Consider the following 24,413-nt stretch of genomic DNA (forward strand, 5'->3'; position numbering starts at 1 on the left):
CCGATTTTGGAAGAATGTGAACAAAATGTGTTCTACGCAATTTTTCAAAATGATAACTAGAGCCCAGGAACGCTTTCTATTTAAAAAGAAATTAACACTTTATCAATGAAAGTAATACTAAATAATGCTATACTTTAGCCCTACAATTTACCAGTGATTTACTAACATTTTCTGAAAAATCTTTCCAAAATACAAAGAACACCGTCTGGTCAGTATTTCTAAAATAGATCAAGAGAACTGGGAAGGATTTTGTCCTAATAAATAAAAACGGTCCTAGCAGGAACGCTGAGTAGCCCAATTAAAGGAGGGCTAATTAAATCAGGGGATGCCTGATTCCGGCATTTCTAGATTGAGGTCTGTCAAGAGTGCAGAATCCCTGTGTCCATTCTGCACTGTGGGTTCCCCTGGCTCTTCCAGCTTGAGCAGAATATTATTTTCTTTGAACAATTTTGAACCATAAGCAAATAAAAGAAGCAAAAATAATAAATGTGGATCAAGTGGTGGGGGGGGGGGGGAGGCAGACAATGGCTTCCAGCGCTTAGGGCTCCTGCCTGTCTCTTCCTGGACCCCCACTTCCAGCTTCTGGGTAGTGATCAAGACCAATGACACCTCATTAGTTACAGGGGACAGGAGCCACCTGACAGAGGGGAAGCTCACCCACCAGGCTCAAGCCCTTCTTCCACCCTGACTTCTGCTACCCCAGGGCCCAACGGCTCCCTTGGGGTTTGTCCCTAACTTAGTAGATGCTCAGAAAACACAGGTTGAGAAGAGCGAAGTGTAGGGTTAGGAGATAAGGAAGCAGCGGAGAAGGTCTCAGCAGAGGCCTGGGGCTCAGCTTGGGGCTGGCGCGAAACAGGGCGCAGAGGCGGGTGGAGAGGGCAGAGGGGAGCCGGGCGGAAACCCCGTGCAAGGCCTTGGCTGAAGGCATTTTCCCAAACCACACGGAAGTTCTCCGCGGCGGGGCCCCCTGGCTCGCCCCGCGGCCATCGCCACTGGCTCGTGTCTCTAAAAGCCCCCCCCCCCCCGCGGCCCGGGGGGCTCAGCGGTTTAGCGCCGCCTGCAGCCCAGGGCGTGACCCTGGAGCCCCCGGATCGAGGCCCACGTCGGGCTCCCTGCATGGAGCCTGCTTCTCCCTCTGCCTGTGTCTCTGTGTGTCTCATGAATAAATAAATAAAATCTTTAAAAAAAAAAAAAAGGGTTTCCCGCAAGCAGTAGACAAGCTCTGGAAACCAGAGGGTCGGGCGAGAGCAGGTCCTGGAGGCCGAGGGCGCAGGCTCGCCCCCTGCTGTCCTCGGTCCCCGCGACGGGGCGCAGGGCGTGGGGGGCCTGGAGAGGGCGGGGGTGGGGGGGCCGCGGGGGCCGCGGGGGCGTCGGCGCCCCGACCCGCCCCCGGAGCGGGCCCCTCCCCGCCGCCGCCGCCGCCGCCGCCGCCGCGCCGCACCGCCGGCCGGGACCATGCGCCGCCTCCCGCGGGCCGCGCTGCTGCCGCTGCCGCTGGCCCTGCTCGTGGCCGCCGGGGCCCCCGAGCCGCCGGTGAGCGCGCCGCGGAGCCTGGCGTGGGGGCCCGGGCTGCGGGCGGGCGTCGTTCTCCCGGTCCGCTATTTCTACCTGCAGGCGGTGAACTCCGAGGGCCGGAACCTCACCCGCTCGCCCGCAGGTAGCGTAGAGCCGCCCCCCGCCCCCCGCCCCCGGCGACTGTCGCCCTCCCCCGGGCCTTCCCGCCTTCCCGGACACAGAGAGGGGTGGGTGGGGTACGGGGCGTCGCTGCCGAGGGCCGCTGAGCGACCCCGGGGACGGACGAGCCCGGCGGGCCCTGCGGCCCGGGCGGGTCCTGAAGGCCGGGAGCCCCCGCGGGTGCAGCACGCAGGCACTGCCCCGCCTTGAGCCCTCGAGCCCCGCGTCCGATGCAGGGCTGAGGCCTGTGGGTCCCAAGCGGCAGCCCCTGCACGCAGCGCTGCAGGCCGGAGGGGGCGCTTGTGCCTGCGGGACGCGGTTTCCTCACGGGTCCGAGTTCTCCAAGCAGGGAACCCTGTGGGCTCAGCTCTCCCCCGGGGGGGCGGGGGGCGGATCCCGTCCTGGAGTCCGCTGCCTGGCCGCCCGCCCACGGTCTCTCCTGCTCGGGCTCCTGCCCCTGCCCCTGCCCCTGCCCCGGCTCCTGCTCGCCTTGCCTTTGCCATTTCGTGCAACCTGTCCTGCTAGTTTCCAGTTGTTGCAGTCAGGATTTGCTAATCAGCCAACTGGCACCCTTTTTTTTTTTTTAAATCAACAAAGACGATCAAAGTACCCCACTGCTAGCGAGAAACTATGACTAAACTCTTCTTAGTTTTGGGAAGGCTTTCCATGGCCCTAAGGGCCAGAATAAAAAATCCTTAAACCCAGATTGGAAGCCTTGCACTATGGGGTGTATTTTCTCCTCCTCCTCCTCCTCCTCCTCCTCCTCCTCCTCCTCCTCCTCCTCCTCCTCCCCCCCTCCCCCTCCCCCTCCCCCTCCCCCTCCTCCTCCTCCTCCTCGATTGTATTTATTTGTTCATGACAGAGACAGAGGCAGAGACACAGGCAGAGGGAGAAGCAGGCTCCCTGTGGGGAGCCCCATGCGGGACTCCATCCCAGGACCCTGGAATCACACAACCTGAGCCAAAGGCAGATGGTCCGTCAACCGCTGAGCCACCCAGACATCCCGGGTGTATTTTCTTCTTTATAGTTTTCTTTCTTTTCTAAAATTCATTTTATGATGTTATAAGGGTGTGTGTGTGTGTGTGGATGCTTTAGAAAGAAAAGGGAGAATGAAGGTAAAAATTAATTTATACAGGAAAAAAGAAAATAGCGTGATCCAAAGTGAAATGCTGCTAATGGAAGAACTAGACATTCAAAGAATATTCTATTCTTTAATCAAAAAAATTGACAAAGTTTTTTTAAGTGGCGGTTCGCAAAGCTGTCAAGAGGGCATGAAAATACTCTCCATCCTCCGCTGGTGACAGCACAAATTACTAAAATATTTCTGGAAAGCAGTTTTCCAAATATACTAAGAGTCTTAAATATTTACAAACCTAATGTACAAAAATAACTTTCAACGGCTAGTATATGTGATTTTTAAAAAGATGTCATTTGCACACAATGTCCATGCCCTAAAATCTGGTAATCTAATTTCTAGGTATTTGTCCTGAGAAAATAACCTCACTCATTAGTGTTCTCAGTAATTATAGCAAGAGAATAAGGAGTTTCTTTTTCACTCTTCTTTTTTCCCCAAGAAAAATTTCCCTGAAAATAATCTTAGTGTTTTCATGATCAGGGGGTAAAAAAAAAGGTAATAAAATCAAAGATTTTCACCAAGTCTTTTCAGACAACCTCAATTTCATACCTTTGGATGCTTCTTATTTCTTCTCATGTCACTTGAGTTTTTATTTCCATTAAAAGGCTGTTCTGTAGTTTTGAAAAGCTCACCCAGCTAGTTTTTACATCATCTGCCACCATTATTCATTCACTTGCAAGTCCTGAAATTTTTGCTTCTCCAAGAACTAAATGAAAAGGAGGCCATTATTTTTCTCAAAAAAATTACACAACTTCTTAACATGACTTAACCAAGATTCCTGTAATAATTATCACTCCCATTTGACAGTGTCACATTTATTTCAATATCATTATTCTGCTGTGTATCTCCAGGTACTAGGATTACAAAATGTGTTCTTGAATGGTTTGAAGCAGAGGATCTCTAACTGGAGTCCAAAGACGGAAATTAGGCAGTCTGTGACCTGTTGACATTGTGATATTCCTAGCATGTGACATAATGTCTGGCAGAGAAGCTCTGTAAATACTGTAGAGAAAAGAGAGGAAGGGGTGGAGGGAGAGTGGTTGGAATATGTCAAGATGGCTGGATACAAAAATACCTGTTTTCTACTCAGCCCTCCTTTACCTTCATCAGTACTCATATCTTCATAAAATAATCATACCTCCTACTTGTGTAGCATTTCATGTTTTAAACTGTGCCCTGTTGTATTTATCATCCTTTAATCATCTTATTATTCTCTTCACTCTGCACAAGAGCAGGCACTCTTTCCATTTAATTAAATCTCCATAATATGTTGTGCATCAATTTTCAGGAAGTTCCTGCAGAGCATCCATGGTCAGCAGGCAGCTAGACATTTTTGAAGAGTTGGCAAAACAACTTGGCCTTCTGGGGCTCTGTTCCCTTGGCCATGTGGGGTTGACTCTTGCTACAGTTGCAGAATCTTAATAATCTTCCTAAACAAAAGGGAAGGCTGTGACTCTGTTGTACCAGGGGTGCCAGAGGTTATTCCTCCAGCCCTGAATTCTGCAAACCAGTATGCTAGCTGACATGACAAGGTGGATGCAGATGGGCTTTGAAAGGAGAAGGATTCAAGCTATATTCAACTCTTGGCTCTGCTACTCATATGTAGGTGACCTTGGGCAAGTTACTTAACTTCTTGGAGCCTGGGCTTCTCAGTCTGTAAAATGGGGTGGCAATGCCCACGTTACAAATTCTTATAGGCAATAAATAAGGAGGATGCCTGGGTGGCTCAGCGGTTGAGTGTCTGCCTTCAGCTCAGGGCTCCATCCTTGGGTCTCAGGATCAAGTCAAGCATCAGGCTCCCCACAGAGAGCCGTCTTCTCCCTCTGCCTGTGTCTGACTCTTTCTCTGTGTCTCTCATGAATAAATAAATAAAATCTTTAAAAAAATAAGGTAGAAAATGAAAATCTCAAGCTCAGGGACTGGCACCTAATTAGTGCTAAGCAAGTGACTTTAAAAAAAAATGCTTTTGATTCCTTTCCAAATCAAAAGTCTGATTCTAATGATGCAAGACTTTGATCTGCTAACCTCCTTGGTCTACCTCGCCCCTGCGTTCTCATGCCATTAGTTGTCTCTCTTAAAGAGGTTTGAACCTCTCTCTCTTAAAGAGGTTCAAATCTGTTCCATTATGTTAGCCCCTGGGGCAAATGAGAATTCACATTCCTTCCATTTGAAGCAATTTCAAATTGCACTCTTCTCATTTTCTCTTTTATGAAAGGTTAAAATTGCTTATTTCTATTTCAGCCCTGACCATTCTTATTTTGTGTTGGCTCTAAAGTTAATTTCATGCTGACAATGACACAGGCATGAAAGATTACCATAAAAATGACTGAACATTTAAAATATGTATTTCCAGTGGCTATATTTTAGTTTTATACGTTTATTTTGAAATGTAACTTTTGCTGCTATAAACATCGGGGTGCAGGTGTCTCGGCGTTTCATTGCATCTGTATCTTTGGGGTAAATCCCCAGCACTGCAATGTCCACAATAGCCAAACTGTGGAAGGAGCCTCAGTGTCCATCGAAAGATGAATGGATAAAGAAGATGTGGTTTATGTATACAATGGAATATTACTCAGCCATTAGAAACGACAAATACCCACCATTTGCTTCAACGTGGATGGAACTGGAGGGTATTATGCTGAGTGAAATGAGTCAATCAGAGAAGGACAAACATTATATGTTCTCATTCATTTGGGGAATATGAATAATAGTGAAAGGGAATAGAAGGGAAGGGAGAAGAAATGGGTAGGAAATATCAGAAAGGGAGACAGAACATAAAGACTCCTAACTCTGGGAAACGAACTAGGGGTGGTGAAAGGGGAGGAGGGCGGGGGGTGGGGGGTGACTGGGTGACGGGCACTGAGGGGGGCACTTGACGGGATGAGCACTGGGTGTTATTCTGTTTGTTGGCAAATTGAATAACAATAAAAAATAAATGTATTCTTAAAAAACTGAAATGTAACTTTTAAATGCTATTTTGGAGACAAAAATAAATTTGGAAGAGACAATACAGATCTTGTCCAATAATTTGAATTTAAAAATAACGAAGCATTTTGGAACTAGTTTTTTTCCATAAATCCGATTCTTTCCAATACTGTTACGATTAATATCACTGTAATCCAGCTCTCTCCAAAACGATCACACAGTCATTAATGTTTGTCTTATATCCGTTTTGTTTATAATCATAAATTTATGGAGAATAGGACTATTTGACCAAGAAATAAACTTTTCTGTAATGCTTCTAGTTTGGGAAAAAAAAAATAGAAATTGTCTCCTGGTCCCCAGGCTCTGCCTGCCTGATTTTCAGTCACCACACTGTGCTTTCTAAAACCAAGTGAGAGATAACACAAAGCATTAACCGGGCAGCCCAGGTGGCTCAGCGGTTTAGTGCTGCCTTCATCCCAAGGCCTGATCCTGGGGACCCGGGATCGAGTCCCATGTTGGGTTCCCTGCATGGAGCCTGCTTCTCCCTCTGCCTGTCTCTCTCTTTCTCTCTCTCTCTCTGTGTCTCATGAATAAATAAATAAAATCTTTACAAAACAAAACAAAACAAAAAACCAAAGCAATAACCAATGTGTTTCATTTAAGCATTTCAGGTAAATGACTAACATTTTAAATGATTTCACATTAAATTATTTTTTTCTTACACCATCTTCTATGTTTATTATAGGTCGTTTATTTTAGCAGAATTCTTTCAATCATTCTTTTAAATAATTTTACATTAAATTATTTTTTCTTGTACCATCCCCCATATTTATTATAGCTCATTTATCTTAGCAGAATTCTTTCATAATTTTATCACACTTGTTTCAAGGACGCCAAAATGTATTATTTAATAGCAAGTTTTCAGACACTAATTCTATTACAAAACTGAAGATACTGAGGAACACCTCTTCTGACCCACATGAGAAAATGAAACCCTTGAGGATCAAAAGAAAGTAGAAACTTTGCTCACAAGATATAGAAACTAATAATAGAAAAAAAAAAAGAAACTAATAATAGGAGAAAGAAGCTTTTTTTTCAGAAATTTCATAAAACATATACACATTTTTATATATAATATATGTAATATGCTTAATTTGAGAACATGATAGATGTCACATGAAAGACTACTTTCATCACTACTATTTTTTGCTAGAGTTGTGAATTTCAGAGGATTTGCCACTTTTTGAAAACCATTTGCCTTTGGTATAGTGATTAACTGTGGTTAGGACTATTAACTGATCTTTATACTCAAAGCTCCTCAGGATCAGATCTGCACTGAGTACATGCAGATACATCCACTGGACTCTGGAAAGAAAGATATGGCAACATTTATTCCTGGATTACAGTGATACTAATCATAACAGTATTGTTTCAATGCCTAAATCTGTGAGCTAATATGCTTTGAAAAGAGAAGGGAAAGTTTACTAAGCAGGTATTGTTTACCATGGAATTTCCAGAATTTTGGAGTTTAAAAGATGTTAGATTATCCTACTGTAACCAGCTTAGAGAAGTAAACTCTAGTATCTACAAAGGTGTGTGAAAATGTGTGTGTGTGTCTGATATTTGTGCACAGACTTTAATAACTAGCTATAATTTTTATTTAGGGAAATAGACTTAGAAGTATAACTGGAAAATTGGGTTAACAAGAGGGGGATTTCCTGAGAAATGACGGTTATTGGGTGTTAAAATGGTTTACAAAGAAAGCCGATGTATATTTGATGGGAGAAAGTTCAATTGTCTTGGAGCTCTCATTCTAAGAGTTTTTAGATTTTTAACTACCTGGGCTGCTTTAAACCTACCCAAAGGAGAAGAGAGCAGAGAGGCAAAAAAGTTCATCTCTTCCTTGCTTTTTTAATGAACTGAATTTGTTCATTCAGTAAATCTTTACTGAATGACTAATGGATCAAACGTTGACTCAGATCTTTGGTTTCAAGACACCACCCAGACATGGTTCCTGTCTCAAGGATCTTCCAAACTAAAATTATTTTGTTATTATTTTTTTAAGATTTTATTTATTCATGAGAGACACAGAGAGGCAGAGATACAGGCAGAGGGAAAAGCAGGCTCTGCAAGGAGCCCAATGCAAGACTTGATCCCAGACCCCAGGATCATGACCTGAGCCGAAAGCAGACTCTCAACTGCTGAGCCACCCAGGCATCCCTATTTTGTTATGATTTTGAGGGTACAGAAGAAAGTAACTTTGGTGTAGAGACACCTATCCAATGATTGGTAACCCTTCATGATCCATGAAGTAGTAGTTTATTCATTTTTTTTCTTTCAGATCAAACACTATTCAGAGTAATAATCAAATCTCTTTCACCTAAAGAGTTAGTCCGGATTCACGTTCCCAAACCTTTGGACAGGAATGATGGGACATTTTTGGTGCGGTACAGGATATATGACACTGTCAGCGCGGGGCTGAAGATAGAGGTCCTTTATGGTGATGAACACGTGGCTCAGTCTCCTTATATTTTGAAAGGTAAGTGATAATTACACAATCCAGCACCAGCCTTATATGTGTAGAACCCATGCCTTTCAAAGTGGGATACAATGACCTTGAAGTCATATACAAGAGAGTAAACATGGTATGCATACCTCCTGGAGATCAATTTTAAATAATTCTGCACCTAATTTGGGGCTCAAACTCGCTACCACAAGATCAAGAGTCACATGCTTTACTGACTAAGCCAGCCAGGCACCCCGCCTGGAGTTCAATTTAACTTTTTAAATTGATTTAAATTAAATTTTGAGGGAAGGAAACTAAGTAAAGAAATTTGAATGATAAGCAAGAAAAGCTTGTTTATTTGCCCAAGTAGTTAACATTTCCAGCTTTCTTCATTCTTTTATATAGATCTATATTTTCATCTACTACCATTTGCTTTCTGCTAAAGAATTCCTGTTATCATTTCTTTTAGTGTAAGAATCCTGGTAATAAGTTCTCCTAGCTTTTGAATGTCTGAAAGAGTCTTTATTTTGCCTTCAGTTTTGAAAGACATTTTTGCTAAATATAGAACCGTAGGTTAACGGGGTTGGGTTTTTTTTTTTTCCTTTTAGCACTTTATAGATATTGTGCCACTGCCCTCTTACTTGCTTGTTTCCAACAGTATATCTGCTGACAATCATAATTTTGTTCCTCTGTACTGCTAAAGATTTTCTCTTTGAGTTATTTTGAACAATTTGATTATTATGTGCTTTGGTGTAGTATTCTTCATGTTTCTTGTGCTTGGGTTTGTGGAGCTTCTTTGATCTTTGCGATTATAGTTTTCATTAAATCCAGAAAATTTTTGGCCATTATTTCTTCAATATTTTTTCTGTTCTACTCCAGAGTTCCTCCAAGAATTCCAGTTACCCCTCTACCAGGATTGAAATAATCCCATAGCTCATTGATGCTGTTTTCACTTAAAATTTTTTTTTCTCCATTTCATTTTGTATTTTTTCTATTGCTACATCATTAAGTTCCCTAATCTTTTCTTCTGCAATCCCCAATTTGTCATTAATTGTATCCAGTGTATTTTTCATCTTCTGGCACTTTCTCATCTTCTTGAGCTTTTTTTCCCTGGAATGCAGTGATGTTACTTGGAAATAATTTGAACCTTTCAAATTTTACTTTTACAATTCATTAGGCGAAATTGGAACCATGTGTAGCCTGGAGCTAATTATTCCCCACCACTCAGGCAATACGTCTCTGTCTACTCTACCCTAAGCCCCAGGAATTAGGATGCTTTCCAATCTGCCTGGTATAAACAGGTGCTCTTCACAATCTTGTAAGACCAGTGGGTAGTGTTGCCTCCAATCATTCTGGATGGTCCTTTCCCTGCTTTGGATAGTTTCCTCACTTATATACACTCTTAAGAAACCCTACATACTGGAAGGGGAACTTTTTGCAGATCTCTGGAGCTTTCTATATGTGTAGTTTTCTCTTCTTAGGGAGTGTGTCCTGTAAATGCCAGCTGCCTTGTTCTCCCTGGACACTCAGCTCTGTCCCCTCAACTCAGTGACACTGCTGGGCTCTGCCTCCATTTCTCCCCCTGTTTTCATACCCGGAAACTCCCTTAGCCAGTAAGATTATGAACTGCAGGACTCACCTCATCTGTTTCCCATCTCTCAGACTCACTGTCCTTCACTGCCTCATGTCCCATGGCTTAAAAAGTCTTTCATATATTTTGTCTCTTTTTTTGGTAGTTTCAGGCAGAAGGGCGTTTGGTCCATATTAATCTTGGTCTGAAGTAGAAATCCTCAAGAAACATAAATAATTTTTTAAGTTCTTATATTTATAAAAATTATTTTAATTTTTATATTAAGTTAAATATATTTTGAAGAAAGATATAAAAGTGTTATAAACTCCTTTTAGGATGATTCCTCAGAGAAGTTTCATACTCATGGCTGGGTACTTTAAAATTACACTGCCAGATACCCCTGGGTTATGTATTTCTTCTTTGAGATGTGATAAGGAAGGTGATTTTAGGGATTCAGGGGAAGAGACCTCCATCTTGTCTAAAAAAAATCACCACTGGGATATCTGGGTGGCTCAGAGGTTGAGCATCTGCCTTAGGCTCAGGTCATGATGCCGGGGTCCTGGGTTCAAGTCCCATATTGGGCTCCCTGTGGGGAGCCTGCTTCTCCCTCTGCCTATATCTCTGCCTCTCTCTGTGTGTGTCTCTCGTGAATAAATAAATAAAATCTTTTTAAAAAATCACCACTATATAATTACTATATAATAATACCTGAAAAGTAGTACCTTCTCTTTTTCCTTGTTAAAAGTTAGGTTGTTTTATGTTCATCAGGCATTTATAGCTCACTGAGTTTATCAGCTAATTGGCTGAGAGTGGGTTATATTGGAAGAGAGCATATGCTATACCAGGTTGTCTAGAGGAGTCTGAAAGGGGGAAGCAAAGTAGAAGCACAGGACTCTGACATAAGTACTTTCATCACTGATTTGTTTAGGGCAGATTATTCCTGTCTGGATAATCTTAGAGTTCACCAAGAAGTCATCCCACGTTCATATCAGGCAGAAACAACTCCCTGTATCGTGGTGTTCGTTAATGGGGAGTGGCGTCACACATGCTTTGCCTTCCCTAGGACCAGTGTACCATGAGTACTGTGAGTGTCCAGAAGAGGATCCTCAGGCCTGGCAGAGGACTCTTTCGTGTCCAACCAAGGAACCACAGATTGCAAAAGATTTCGCTTCTTTCCCCAGCATCAATCTCCAGCAGATGCTAGACGAAGTTCCGAAAAGGTTTGGGGATGAGAGGGGTGCCATTGTCCATTACACGATTCTCAATAACCACATCTACCGGAGATCTTTAGGGAAATACACAGACTTCAAAATGTTCTCAGACGAGATTTTGCTGTCACTGGCAAGAAAGGTATGCGAATGGAATCACTGGTTCCCAAAACAACACAGAGTTGACCCTTAAACAACACGGGTTTGAACTGCATGAGTACACTTATACATGGGCATTTTTTAATAAATACAGTCCAGTACTATAAATGTATTTCTCTTCCTTATGATTTTCTTAATTAACAGTTTCTTTTCTCTAGCTGATTTTATTGTAAAAACACATAATACAATACACGTAACATACAAAAGTTGTGTTAATCAACTCTTATGTTATTGGTAAGGCTTCCACTCAACAACAGGCTACTAGTTGTTACACTTTGGAGGAGTCAAGATTTATACGCAAATTTGAGATTGTACAGATGTCGGAACCTCTAACCCCTGCATTGTTCAAGGGTCAACTGTAGTTTACTTATTTCGTTGTAACATTGAGATGCTTAGAACAACAATGGCAAAGGATAGGAATGGATTCCAAGCTTGGAAATATGTATCTAAGCTGTCCACCACCTGAGTGTTCATAAATTCTCCTTCTTTATGGATCTTTCTTTCCTGTAGGAAAAGAAATATGGCTCCATCCCCCATTTCAGGCCCTATAGAGTACTCCCGAGTTTTCTGTGGACTCCCAGACATGTTTAACCTCAAGGTCACCTTTAAAAAAAATTTATATATTTACTGGAGGGAGAGAGAAAAAGCATCAGCTGGAGGAGGGGGAGAGGGAGAAAGAGAATCCTCCAGCAGACCCCTGAGACAAGACTCAGTCTCACAACCCTGACATCATGATCTGAGCAGTAAGTAAGAGTCAGACACTTAACCATCTAAGCCCCCCAGGTGCCCCTCAGGGTCACTTCTTGAAGTTCTCCATCGTGGGGAATATTCCTCCCATTCAGATACCACTTTCTGCAGCTGTTTTGTTCTTTTCACCTCAAAATGACTAGAACTTCAGCCATCTTTTCCTTGTTTCACCCTAAGTGCCTCTAAAAGATGGTATGCATGGCACATTTTGTTGAAGGTTCTAGTAACAGAGAGGTGATTTTGTACCAGTGCATAATAAAAACCAGCCAAACAAAACCCCTAATGTTTAAAAATAGACATCTGTCTATAAATCAGACTCAGTCATCCATGCTCTGGAAATTTCTCACTGTCTGTCATTGATCCTCAGGTCTTAGCTTCTTAGTGACTATTGTTGGGCCTCTATCTCTCAGAAGACTTCTCAATTCCTCCCACCCACTCCCCTCTATTCAACCCTTCTTTCCACATTTACTAAACTCTTATGCAGAGCAACTCAAAATTCCTTTTGTTCTTCCTCCTTCCTGACCATGCAGAGTGAGAGGTGAGGATGGGCGTTTTCTGCCTATCCCACCCAGAAAGACTGGCAAGGTGGTTTTCCAAACCAAAAGCCAACTTTGGGAATATGAGTTATGTGGTTTCCCAAGTGTGCTGAAATGTGGGGCTGCAATCAATTCCTATCTTTATTTTATTTTATTTTTAATTCTTATTTTAAGTAGCAGGTGCCCCACGCCCATCCCCACTAGCCCACCATATATGCATATTAAGGTATTTGGTCATAAACAAGGTATTTTCTTCCTGGCCTGATGCCCTGTATTCCTACCTTGTACTGATGTTGCTGCCTCTCTTCAGTGGTTTCTACTAGTGATGAATTTGTCCCTGAGAGGACATTTGACAATGTGTAGAGACAGTTTTGGTTGTCAACTCTATGTGTTGCTACTAGCATCTGGTCTGTGGAGGCCATTGGGTGCTAGCAAACATTCTACAATGCACAAAACAGCCCCTACCGCAAAAAATTACCCAGACCCAAATGTCAATCCTACTGAGATTGAGAAATCATGCTCTATAGTGAGAACTTCTGGTGTGGAGTTTATGAATGAGCTTATAAATAAGAGTAGGGAAACAAGAGGGTGAATCATTAGTCACATCCCCTGCCCTTCCCTCTTGTTCTAGGTTCTTTGCCCAGTGGCTGGGAAGAAATCCAAGGTAAATGAGACTCGTCTCTGGGCTTTGAGCGGCCTACTCTAGTGGGACTTGTTTTTGTTATTTGGAAGTTAGGATAGGATGTGAATACAAATAGCTGTACCTCAACGTGGTGGGCCTGTAAGAATAATAGGTACCCAGATTGAAACTGCCTGAGGAGGGCAAGTCATCGAGGAGGTAACATTCAGTCTGAGTTTGAAGGATGGGAAAGGAGAGTGCCACACAAATAAGTAGAAGAATACTCCAAGTGAGAAGGGAATTACATATGAGAGGAGGTGACATGTTCAGAGAGGAGCCCAAAGTTTACTGGCACACACTCAGGTGGAAGATGAGGCTCACAGCTACAGGGGCTTGCTTTCTGGCCAGAGAGTTTAGACCTTGACCTGTAGGCTTTAGGTTCTGTTGACCTTGGTAGTAACATTATTTTGGGTTTTATGAATTTGGGCAGCAAGGTGAAAGAAGATTAGTTTGGGGAGAGTCTAATATCAGAACACCTAGTGAATAAGCTACTGTAACAATCCAGGCAAGAGATGAGAAGGATCTCAAGTATAGCTTTGACTGACCGTGGAGATGGACATGGAGTGAGAAAGTCCAGAAACAAAGGTAGACGTGATGTGGAGGTTTGATAGTGAAGGAAAACAGAGGCTTGGGTCTAATCTTGTTGATTCTCCATGAGGCAGCTGGCAGAAAGAGTTCTTGAAGCCCTTTATTCATACCTTTCTATACCATGTCCACTTCTATAATACTAAGCAATTTTGATAATTTTTAAATTTATTTTTTTACTAAGTAACCTCTGTACCCAACATGGTGCTGGAACGCATGATCCCAAAATCAAGAGTCAGGTGCTCCACCAACTTAGCCAGCTGGATGCCCTGATACGAAGCAATTTTAAATGCCCCTTCTTAACAGAGGGAGCTTACTCCTGGCTGAGTGAATTTGCCATGTACCATCCTCACCCTAAATTTTCTGATACTACTGATGACTGAGAGGCATTCTTCTCTCTTCTGCTAATTTCAAATGTTTACTTTATCAGACATGTTTTAAGACTGAGGTCTTCCCAGCACTGATGTTTCTTCTTCTGTTTATTTAGGTCCTTCTCCCTGATATAGAATTTTATATTAATCTTGGAGATTGGCCTCTGGAGCATCGAAAAGTCAATGAGACCCCTGGCCCTTTACCTATCATTTCATGGTGCGGCTCCCTGGATTCACGAGATATTATCCTTCCAACGTATGACATCACCCACTCCACACTTGAAGCAATGAGGGGTGTCACCAATGATCTCCTCTCTATTCAGGGAAATACAGGTAAATTAAAGTTTATTCTCAGAGGAAAAACAGAGGTGAAAAGAGAATGTTCGGTCAGAGAGAATAAAGGTATGTATTGAAATAAACATTGTTCTTATTTTCTAACCAAGAAAAAGGAGCAGTATAGCATTCTTCTAATCCAAAAGTTTGGTATGTGGGTGGGCTAGTGATTGAGTCTCCTTTGTGTTGATCATTGATAAATACTATTTGACAATATACATTTGGTAAAATTGTCACTTAATGCTGACTCCAGTGCCTTTATATTGCTGGGTGAAGAGAGCATTTTGAAAAATATAAAATTACATGTAGATGTAAGAGAATCGTGGTAGTAGTATAATTTGGGTATTACTATCTCTAACACTTAATAACAAATTTTCTCCTTTCCTCTTTCTGCCTTGCTTCATCCTTCAAAATCTGAGTCCCCTGCCCCCATTTGATGACCTTACACTTGAGGCACAATACACCTTTGTATTAAACCAAACTCCCTGAGAATACACCCTGACTAAGTAAAGAAGTCTTAAAACTTCTGTAAAGACACCCTGTAAAGAAGTCTTTACAACTTCTGTCCCTCTTTATTGTGATTTGGTAGGCTTGTTTAGTAGATGCAACCAGAAACTCTTTGCAAAGTACCTAAAGATAACATGAAATGAAACTGACTTTTTATTTGAGAACAGTGAATACCTTAGAAGTGTGCTAAAATATTGGAGAGAGTAAACTCCCTCTAGTTACTGTGTTTTATGATTTATCCCTTTGAGTAGTTAACAGGTGTTAACTAATGACCTCTCTTTAGAATAATAGAAATAGATTTAAATTAATTCTTCTAGAATATTGCCCTCCCAGGAAAGATACACATGCACACACACACACATATACACATGTATTTATATAGCTGAGCTATATATATAATTTTTTCATTTCATAGCATATGAGACAAAGTCTTTCCTGTATCCAAAAGTGATGTGCTCAAAATCCTGAACAACCCAAAGATGTGGATATTACTTGGTCACTTATTCATGAGAGACAGAGAGAGAGAGAGAGAGAGAGAGAGAGAGGCAGATGTTACTTGGTCACATAGTTTGTTCTGGTCACCTAATCTAAGAACAAAAGCCTAGCTCATTTTTTATTGTGAAGCACAAAGAATGGAAGAAGCTAGTGCCAAGTCATTGAATGTCTTTTGCTTTGAACTTGATCCAGTGCTATTTTGGATATCTCCTAATGTCATAAACAGTCCAATTTTTTTTAAAGATTTTATTTATTTATTTGTGATAGAGAGAGAGAGAGACAGAGACATAGGCAGAGAGGGAAGCAGGCTCCCCTGAAGGGAACCCAATGCAGGACTCGATCCCAGGACCCCAGGATCATGTCCTGAGCCAAAGGCAGATGCTAAACCACTGAGCCACCCAGGCGTCCTGACAGTCCAATATTTGAGTAAACTCTCACAGGTAGACAAATAGGTGAAATTAGAGCATTCTTTTTTATGTGATACAGCAAATAAAAGGACTTTTTATTTTTAAGTTATTATTTTTAAAGATTTTATTTATTTATTTGAAAGAGAGAGAGAGAGGGCACAAGCAGGGGGAGGAGCAGCAGGAAAGGGGAAGCAGGCTTCCTTGCTGAGCAGGGAGCCCAATGAGGGGCTCAATCCTAGGACCCTGAGATCACAACCTGAGCTAAGGGCAGATATGTAATTGACTGAGCCACCCAGGTGCCTCTAAAGGACTGTTTTTACTAGTCCAAACTGGGAAGTATTTCAGGCAGGATACTTGATCCTGTATTTTTTTGGAAATAGCACCTTACTTTAGAAGATGAGTTGGTGATCAAAGAGCTTTAATGTCTTAAATGACAATAGTAGATTAAAGATGATTACACTTACCGTTTTTATAAATGTCAAATTCATAATCATATTTTTTTTTTGTGGCTTCAAACTTTTAGGGCCTTCCTGGATCAATAAAACAGAGAAAGCTTTCTTCAGAGGTAGAGATAGCCGAGAAGAGAGGCTCCAGTTGGTACAGCTGTCCAAGGAAAACCCAGAGCTCCTAGATGCAGGAATTACAGGATATTTCTTTTTCCAAGAGAAAGAAAAGGAGCTTGGAAAAGCTAAATTGATAGGTTTCTTTGATTTCTTTAAGGTATGCATATATGTCTTCCTGTAAGGATATGAAGTGATAAACTTGTATTAAGTCCACCAAATCACTTGGTGGGCAAATTTCTCCAGTCTTGTGAGCTGCCACACACTTTCTTACTTTCTCCCTTCCAAACATAGGGAATTATAAAACTCACTGTGATTTATTTTTTTTTATTTTTGTTAATTCTGTCTTAAAAAAGCCAGAACTGTATTTAGTGCAAAATATAATGCAAGGATTCACCTGGGGTTTGGGGTACATTTATCTGCTTTTCTCTCTTTCATATTTGTTTCCATAAACTGGGAATATAAATGTCTTTTACCTAAAGTGATTTTTTTTTAATTTTTTTTCTAAAGTGATTTTAAATGATTTTTGTAAACAGAATATAAATACCATATAAATAAGAAAGAAGCTGGAATTGGGATTCACATCCTGCCTGTAGTCTTGCCTCCGTCCCTAACTGTGGGCCCTTCATCTGTTAGTACCCCTAACCATGTGAGATGCCTTGTTCCTTCAGAGCATTGTCAGGAAGCTCAAGGATAGGGACGTGAAAAATGTGACAAAATCTGACTGGCTAGAAAACTCTTTAGTACCAATTACTTAAGAAAAAATAAATTACTTAATCTGTGCATATATCCTGTTCATTTCAGTGTGATATAATGAAAAGAACATTGGATTTGAACTCAGGGAATAGAATTTATCTGAACACTGACTTTCTCACTTGCAAAAAAAAAAAAAACAAAAAAACAAAAAAACAAAAACAGAAAAAAAGAGAGAGGTTATGATAATACTTGCTTCACATTACTATGATTTAATGAGGTTTAATTCCCATGAAAAGTGATTTTGAAATGTAAATCAAAGTTTATTAATCCAGCAAATAGGTAAACAGAGTACATATTATGTTGCTAGCATGCTAATCCCTGAACCTCTCCAGGTTTCTGTGTCCTCAACTCTAGAACTGAACACTAGAGATAATGCTTTCCTTTTTCATACTTAAATTAGTATAAGGAACGAATGAAATAATGTATTCATGAAATACATAAATTGTTACCAACTTTAATAAACATACAACTTTTGAAACATTTTCTTATCCAGTCACAGAAATCTGAATCCATTACATAGAGTTAAAATAGGTATTCCTATTTCCTAAAATTACTGATCACTGTATTTCTTAAAATCAGCCTGCTCAAGGCTGATTATGATTTCAATATAAAGAGAAAATGTGAGTTACAAAATAACATATAAAACTTTTAAACAACTGAATTTGGAACATGGGAAGTAATTCTTTTATATTTAGTATAATAATGTTGATGACAAGCAGAAGCAAAGCAAATGGCTGTTAAGTTTTTTCTTTATGTTTGTTTTAATCTTTTAGTACAAGTATCAAGTGAATGTGGATGGGACCGTCGCTGCTTATAGATATCCATACCTCATGCTGGGCAACAGTTTGGTTTTGAAGCAGGACTCGAAATATTATGAACATTTCTATATGGCACTACAGCCTTGGAAACATTATGTTCCAATTAAAAGAAATCTTAGTGATTTACTAGAGAAAATTAAGTGGGCCAAGGTATGTTTTCTGCAATTTTAATTTCTTGAGACAGTAAGAGACTTACCAGGATTATTTACATGAGTTCCATCATGACCCAGTTAACTTGACATAATTTAGTTGAAATGTTACTTTCAGAAATGTTATTTTCTGAAATTTTTGTCTCCTTGAAGTATCTAAAGAAGCAACATCAGGATCATTTAAATTCTAATTTGGAGTATCAACATTTTGGGGAATTTTTAGCAGGTTTAGAAGTGTTATGTAGAAAATAGATTTTTTTCTAAAGGAATCACTATTCATGCCTATACACACAAGCAAAAACACATCAAATGCAAATTACAGATTGAAAATCCCAGGGCTGGAGTGCTTTATGCACAAGAAGATATTGAAGGCAATTATGGTATCATCTTCTTTTCCCCAGTTAGAAAAAAGGCACAATGAATGCATGCCATACAACATCCCAAGAATCACTAGTTTCCCATAAAATAAGAGTTCTTTTTTTTAAAAGGAAACCTATTAAGAAGCTGTTGTGTTTTATTACGAAACTATAAAAATTTATCCTTCCATTATAAGGCTTTATTCTAAATTTCTGAGAAGCAGTGTTTGGGTTTGCAATTAACTGGATGCCTGAGGCAGAATCATTCTTGTGACCCTTTATACAGAATCAGGATTGCTTGCCAATGGCTTTTCCTGTGGGCTGCACAGTAGAATACTAGCTATTTTCCAAAAGTATAATTAGAAACAATGACTGTTCCTGGTATTGAAGGAACAGCCTGTGGGTACTAATGACTGAATTTATGATTACAGCGATAAGATGCTTTCATAGCTACCATTTTATAACAGTTTTTGGGCTTTCACTGCATATTAAAATGGAGTTTTTAAGAGTTGTTATAACATGAAAAGTGATTCATTCTACCCCAGATTATACTTTAATACCAAGCAGAGAGGCTAGGATGGGGGAACAGAGGATGAGCCCTAAATTCCTTGGGTACCCAGGACAATAGTACTAGGGTAGCCACAAAAGACACTGCATGTCAGGTGTGTAGGGGAAAGCACTTCTGGACCTGTGGAGCAGCGTCCTAACATGTGTAACCGTTTCTGTGTCATACAGAGTGTCTAGGGAAGTACCTCGTTGATTTCTCAATGCCTTGCTCCAAAATTATCTTCCTCCTGTCCCACGTCTCCATGCTGGTCACATTAAACCTGACACCTGACACCTGTTCTGTATCACACTCACCAGTAGCCTTTGGGGGGGGGGGCGGGGCGGAGGGGGTGGAGGGGATGTTCACAAGAGTACTTTTCATTTATTGTGTGTGTGTGTGTGTGTGTGTGTGTGTGTGTGTTTAAACCTTTCAGGAAAATGATGAAGAAGCCCAGAAGATTGCAAAAGACGGACAGTTGGCTGCTAGGGACCTGCTGCAGCCACACCGGCTCTACTGCTACTATTACAGAGTGCTCCAGGTGGGTTCCCACTGATCATCCTGCTGGGTCAAGGGTCCTCACACTCCATGCTCAGCCTGACTGCCTCACTTCAAAGTGTTCAGAGGGTCAGCCCGTGGAGCTCTGGGTAAGCCGAGCACCAGCCCCTGGAAAGGTAGGAGTGGTACTAAAGCCTTTTGTGGTCTCCCATGTTTTTATCTCCACTCACTATTATGAAAAACAATGCGTTAGAGCCCTTACACATACAAATTAAAAGCTCCTCCTATTTCGGCAGTGCTCTCTCTCATTAAATGCCTTATGGAATTCCTAGGTATTTTCTGAACCTCAGAGAACATCTCTCCTTTTTTTTTTTTTTTTTTTTTGAGAACATCTTTCCTTATCTAGAAAACAAGGCAGTTGGATTAGAGATCATTAACATCTCTCTGCTCAAAAAGTCTGCCTCTTTGTCCTTGTTACTACTTAAGATTGTGCTTTTACAGTTAGGATGGAAAGCAAGTATTTAGCTTGCTATAGAAAACAAACAAATGAAGTATATTTATAATGGTTGTAACACCTTAGGCCTAAATACTAAAGTGCAAATGTTTATTGAGAATCTAAGAATTGGTTCTTTGAGTAATTGTCTTGTGTTTCACACAGTAAATTCTAGCCAGGAAGAAAAAAAAAAAAGAATGCTTTTGTTTTTAACCTAAACTTATTTTTCTGTGGACAGAAAAAAAAAGCACATTTCTTCAGATGTCTGTGGATATTACCCTCCAATAGAAAAATAAAAATTATAAATTATGCCACTTACTAAAAGCAGCCTTTCCCTTGAATGAATCATATAACTTCTGCCGATCTACCTATAATATTAACAGTAGGAGTTTCTCCCTCTGAAATATTAATTAGGTTCCTGTATTTTTTGGGTTTGACCCAGCCTCAGAAATGTACAGCTAAATGTGTGTAGAACCACTGAACCAAAAATTTAATTTATAGGAATATATCAGTCAGTGGCCAAAATAGAGGGACTTCACACAGATCTCTCGCTATTTACAAAATGTATGTGACCATGAGCCTAACAGGAAGGGTGTGTGGGACCACCAGCTTTATTTTGCGATGCTTATCCATCTGTTTATTGATTTGAGGCTTCAACAAATTTAATTATTCATTCATAAATTGAGGATAAATTCCAAGAGGTGCCATTATTTCAAGTAGGGACACTTGGCTTGACACTTGGTGGAGGCTTCCTACCTACATATAAAATTGTGGATTGGGGTTCCTTTTTATATTTTGAAATATTGCACTCAGTGTCTATAACAACTGAAGTTAAAATGCATCTTTAGGACTAGAATAAACCAGATCTTTGGTTTCAATCTCAAGATACACAGCAACTAGAAACACTGGTGTGAGTGGGGCAGGGAAGATCCAATGGAATGAAGCACGGGCTAATCTTTTCATTTGCCTTCAAACACACATTCCAGAAATATGCAGAGCGCCAGTCCAGCAGACCCAAAATACGGGATGGGATGGAACTGGTTCCTCAGCCAGATGATAACACGTCCATGTGCCAGTGCCACCGAGAAAGACCTTTCCGAGAAGAGCTTTAAGTCAGCTCACTTTCACCTCCTGCTTATGCCAGTGGTGCATTGAATGCAAGTGTTCAGATAGGAGCCACGCGCTGTACAAGTACCGTTAAGAAGACGTAGATGGGGAGAGCAATCTGAGAGCAAGTATTACAAGTATCATTGAATCTTACTTTATTTTGTATAAAAACTGCTATGATCAAAATCACAGTTTCTCTGAAAAGAAAACTGGCGGGTTTTAGTATACAGAGAGGCTTGCCAAAATATAAATCACTCCCTATGAAACTATTTACATCGTATTTCTTGGTTTGTTTCCATCCCTTGTTCACTTTCCCTCTCCCTCTTCCAATTATGAAGAAAAAATATTTGTTTGTGCAGGGTTCTTCCCCTCTTATTGCATAATTTCTCCTCCTACAAGCTGCTTTGGGCATTCATTAATAGCGAGCCTTCTCTTGGAAGGTCTGATAAGAGTAATTAAGGAAGAAGAGGATGGCTGCCTTATTAAAAGTAGCTTGGAGACTATGGGGGCAATGTTTTTTAAAGCTCACTCATAACTTTTCAGCTAAGTTTTGCCAAAGCCTAAGACAAAATTAAGGAGAAATTATGCCATAAACTAATAATTCCCAATCTATTTGGGTGGTACACCAAATAAGGACAACACAATTATTCGTAGAGAGAACATTCTATGGGTACTGTTCATTACCTATATATTGAATAGATGGAAGATAACTATAATTAGGTGGGGATCTCTACCACTTTTTTACATTTTTAAAAGAGCTACTTGAAAACATGTGCCATAAGCTGCAGTAAGCCTGGTATCTTGGGAATTCACCAATAAGCTGACAAGAAAGGCAAGTATCCTAACCGCTCCCCTCCTCTGTTTCAGTGCATTGCTAAGAGAAAAACTTTGGAAATTTCCTTTTGGATAGGGTCAAGACTTAAGACATATAGCCCAGAAATTCATTACACACTCCTTGTAAGAATCACCAGTCCAAGGTTCACTTCACTCAAGAACACACTCCCAAAGCAAGAGCTCTCCACTCCCAGTCTAAAAATATTTACTCCCCTAATTGAAATATTTACTTCACCTGAAAAACAATGTAACCACTTTAAAGTAGCCATATCCATAAATGCAGAATTGCGTAACTAGATGAGCAAAACCACATTTAGGAACAAGTATCCAAGGAAAACCAATACCCACCAATTGTTTAGAAGTACAAGGTCACAAGTATAAAATAAAGGGCAAGCTGTACTGGGACCTTGCCCTAATGAATCATGTCCTAAATATATTGTATATGGAGTTTGGAGCTTGTCAAAGCTGAGATTATTGAGAGAAAATTTGTTCTCCCTCACACCACCCAGCCCACCAATCCCAGGTCAGGTCCTTCCTTGTGGCTGATGGCATTTTTGTTAGAAACATCTCAAATTTTTAAAATGTCTATCACTTGCTGCCAAACAAGCCTGATAGTTAAAAGTGAACTGAAATATACCAAGCAGCTTCTGAGCATGGAACAGGAAAGATATATTTCAGAAATTAAGTGGAACCCTCAAAAAATTTCATAGGGAGTGAGCATTCAATCTAGATAATTCTTCATCTGCCCAGCTCAGTCATAGTCTTTAAAAATAGTTCATTTTACATGGCTTTCTGGTTTGTTGACACTAATATAACTTAATAAAATAGTTTTACTAAAGCTCTGATTTTTTCCTTCAAATTCACATAATGTCTGCACATTCCATTAGTCATTTTTAGTACTTCAACTTTCCTTTTTTAAAAATCTGATTTTTAAAAAGGAAGAGAGGGGTATAAGGATATGCAAGTAAATATAATGAGTGCATTTATCTAAATAAGCTGCCAGCCTGTTTGTTGCGGCATTGTTTTTATTAGTAAAATGTTAGAAACACCTTGAATAGTTTTCATGAGGGAACTGGCTAAATAGTTATTGCTATATAAAGGAATGTAATACAACTATTTTTAAAAAGTAGCTCTAAAAAAAAAGTAGCTCTAAATGTACTATCGTGAACAATTTCCATTACAGTATTCAGTGAAAAAGCTAAGTTACAGAACAATATGAATAATGTGAAACCATGAATGTAAAAAACAAAAATATATTTGTGTGGTTGAAAGTTTGGAAGGATTTTACCAATGTCTGAGGAGGGAGAGAAGGGAATTTTTACTTTTTGCTCTATACCTGTCTATGATATTCTATTTTTACTACAAGTATGAATCAGATTATAAAGAAAAATGTAAACCTAGGAAAAGATTTTAAGTGCACAAAAAATATACATAATAAAATAAAATGGATATTTATATTTTCCATTATGCTATTTTTAAATCTATGTCTAGAATTTTGTATCATGGGACATATTATATACACTTTTTAAATAAAGTAATTTTTCTAAATACAATATTGTAAAAGATTTTTTTGTTTTTAAGAAATATTGTTAATCACTGGGGCGCTTGTGTGGCATAGTGGGTTGAGCCTCCCACTCTTGGTTTTGGCTCAGATCATGATCTCAGGGCCATGCTCCAGGATCAGGGGAGTCTGCTCTAGATTTTCTTTCTCCCTCTGCCCCTCCCCCTGGTTGCACACATGCTCTTTCTTTTTCTCAAATAAGTAAATCAAGAAAGAAAGAAAGAAAGAAAGAAAGAAAGAAAGAAAGAAAAAGAAAGAAAGAAAGAAAGAAAGAAAGAAAGAAAGAAAGAAGAAAGAAAGAAAGAAAGAAAGAAAGAAAGAAAGAAAGAAGAGAAAGAAAGAAAGAAAGAAAGAAAGAAAGAAAGAAAGAAAGAAAGAAAGGAAAGAAAGAGAAAGAAAGAAGAAAGAAAGAAAGAAAGAAAGAAAGAAAGAAAGAAAGAAAGAAAGAAAGAAGAAAAAGAAAGAAAGAAAGAAAGAAAGAAAGAAAGAAAGAAAGAAAGAAAGAAAGAGAAAGAAAGAAAGAGAAAAAGAAAGAAAAGATCGTAACCACCTATACTTCTGTATTTCTGTTAATTGGTTTGGTCTAACTTTTATTGTGTCTTCATGAATGAATGGAGCAAGACTACTATCACTACCACTCAATCCCTAGTACGTAGAAATCTAACATTAAGGGGAAAGAGGGATGCCTGGGTGGTTCAGTGACTGCGTGTCTGTCTGCCTTCAGCTCAGCTCAGGATCCCAGGTTGTGATCCCGGGGTCCTGGGATCAAGTCCCCCATAGGGCTCCCCACAGGGAGCCTGCTCCGCCCTCCGTCTATATCTCTGCCTCTCTCTCTCTCTGTCTCTCATTAGTAAATTAAATCTTTTTTTAAAAAGCGAGGGGGAAGAAATTTTGGCTTGG

At 40.2% G+C, this 24,413-nt stretch overlaps 1 protein-coding gene across 2 annotated transcripts; it reads left to right on the forward strand.

Moving 5' to 3' along the window:
- The first annotated feature begins 1,440 nt into the window (after positions 1-1,440).
- POGLUT3 (protein O-glucosyltransferase 3) lies at positions 1,441-23,505 on the forward strand. Of its 2 annotated transcripts, XM_025465631.3 has the most exons (9): positions 1,441-1,657; positions 8,076-8,273; positions 10,874-11,160; positions 13,092-13,124; positions 14,212-14,428; positions 16,361-16,557; positions 17,927-18,121; positions 19,457-19,561; positions 20,998-23,505. In XM_025465631.3, exons 1-9 carry the CDS (start codon positions 1,456-1,458, stop codon positions 21,121-21,123), a joined length of 1,560 nt encoding a protein of 519 aa, XP_025321416.1. In that variant the 5' UTR covers positions 1,441-1,455; the 3' UTR covers positions 21,124-23,505. The 2 variants fall into 2 exon arrangements, with proteins under 2 accessions (XP_025321416.1, XP_025321417.1); XM_025465632.3 differs by lacking the exon at positions 13,092-13,124.
- Positions 23,506-24,413: the final 908 nt, after the last annotated feature.

Source organism: Canis lupus, chromosome 5 (assembly GCF_003254725.2).
Source record: "Canis lupus dingo isolate Sandy chromosome 5, ASM325472v2, whole genome shotgun sequence".
Taxonomy (NCBI): Eukaryota; Metazoa; Chordata; class Mammalia; order Carnivora; family Canidae; genus Canis; species Canis lupus.

Excerpts from the sequence above, each read along its gene's own strand:
- POGLUT3 (XM_025465631.3), top strand. The coding sequence starts at position 1,456 with ATGCGCCGCCTCCCGCGGGCCGCGCTGCTGCCGCTGCCGCTGGCCCTG. Across the intron at positions 14,429-16,360 it reads CTCTATTCAGGGAAATACAG|GGCCTTCCTGGATCAATAAA; the intron begins GTAAATTAAAGT and ends TCAAACTTTTAG. Across the intron at positions 18,122-19,456 it reads AGAAAATTAAGTGGGCCAAG|GAAAATGATGAAGAAGCCCA; the intron begins GTATGTTTTCTG and ends TAAACCTTTCAG.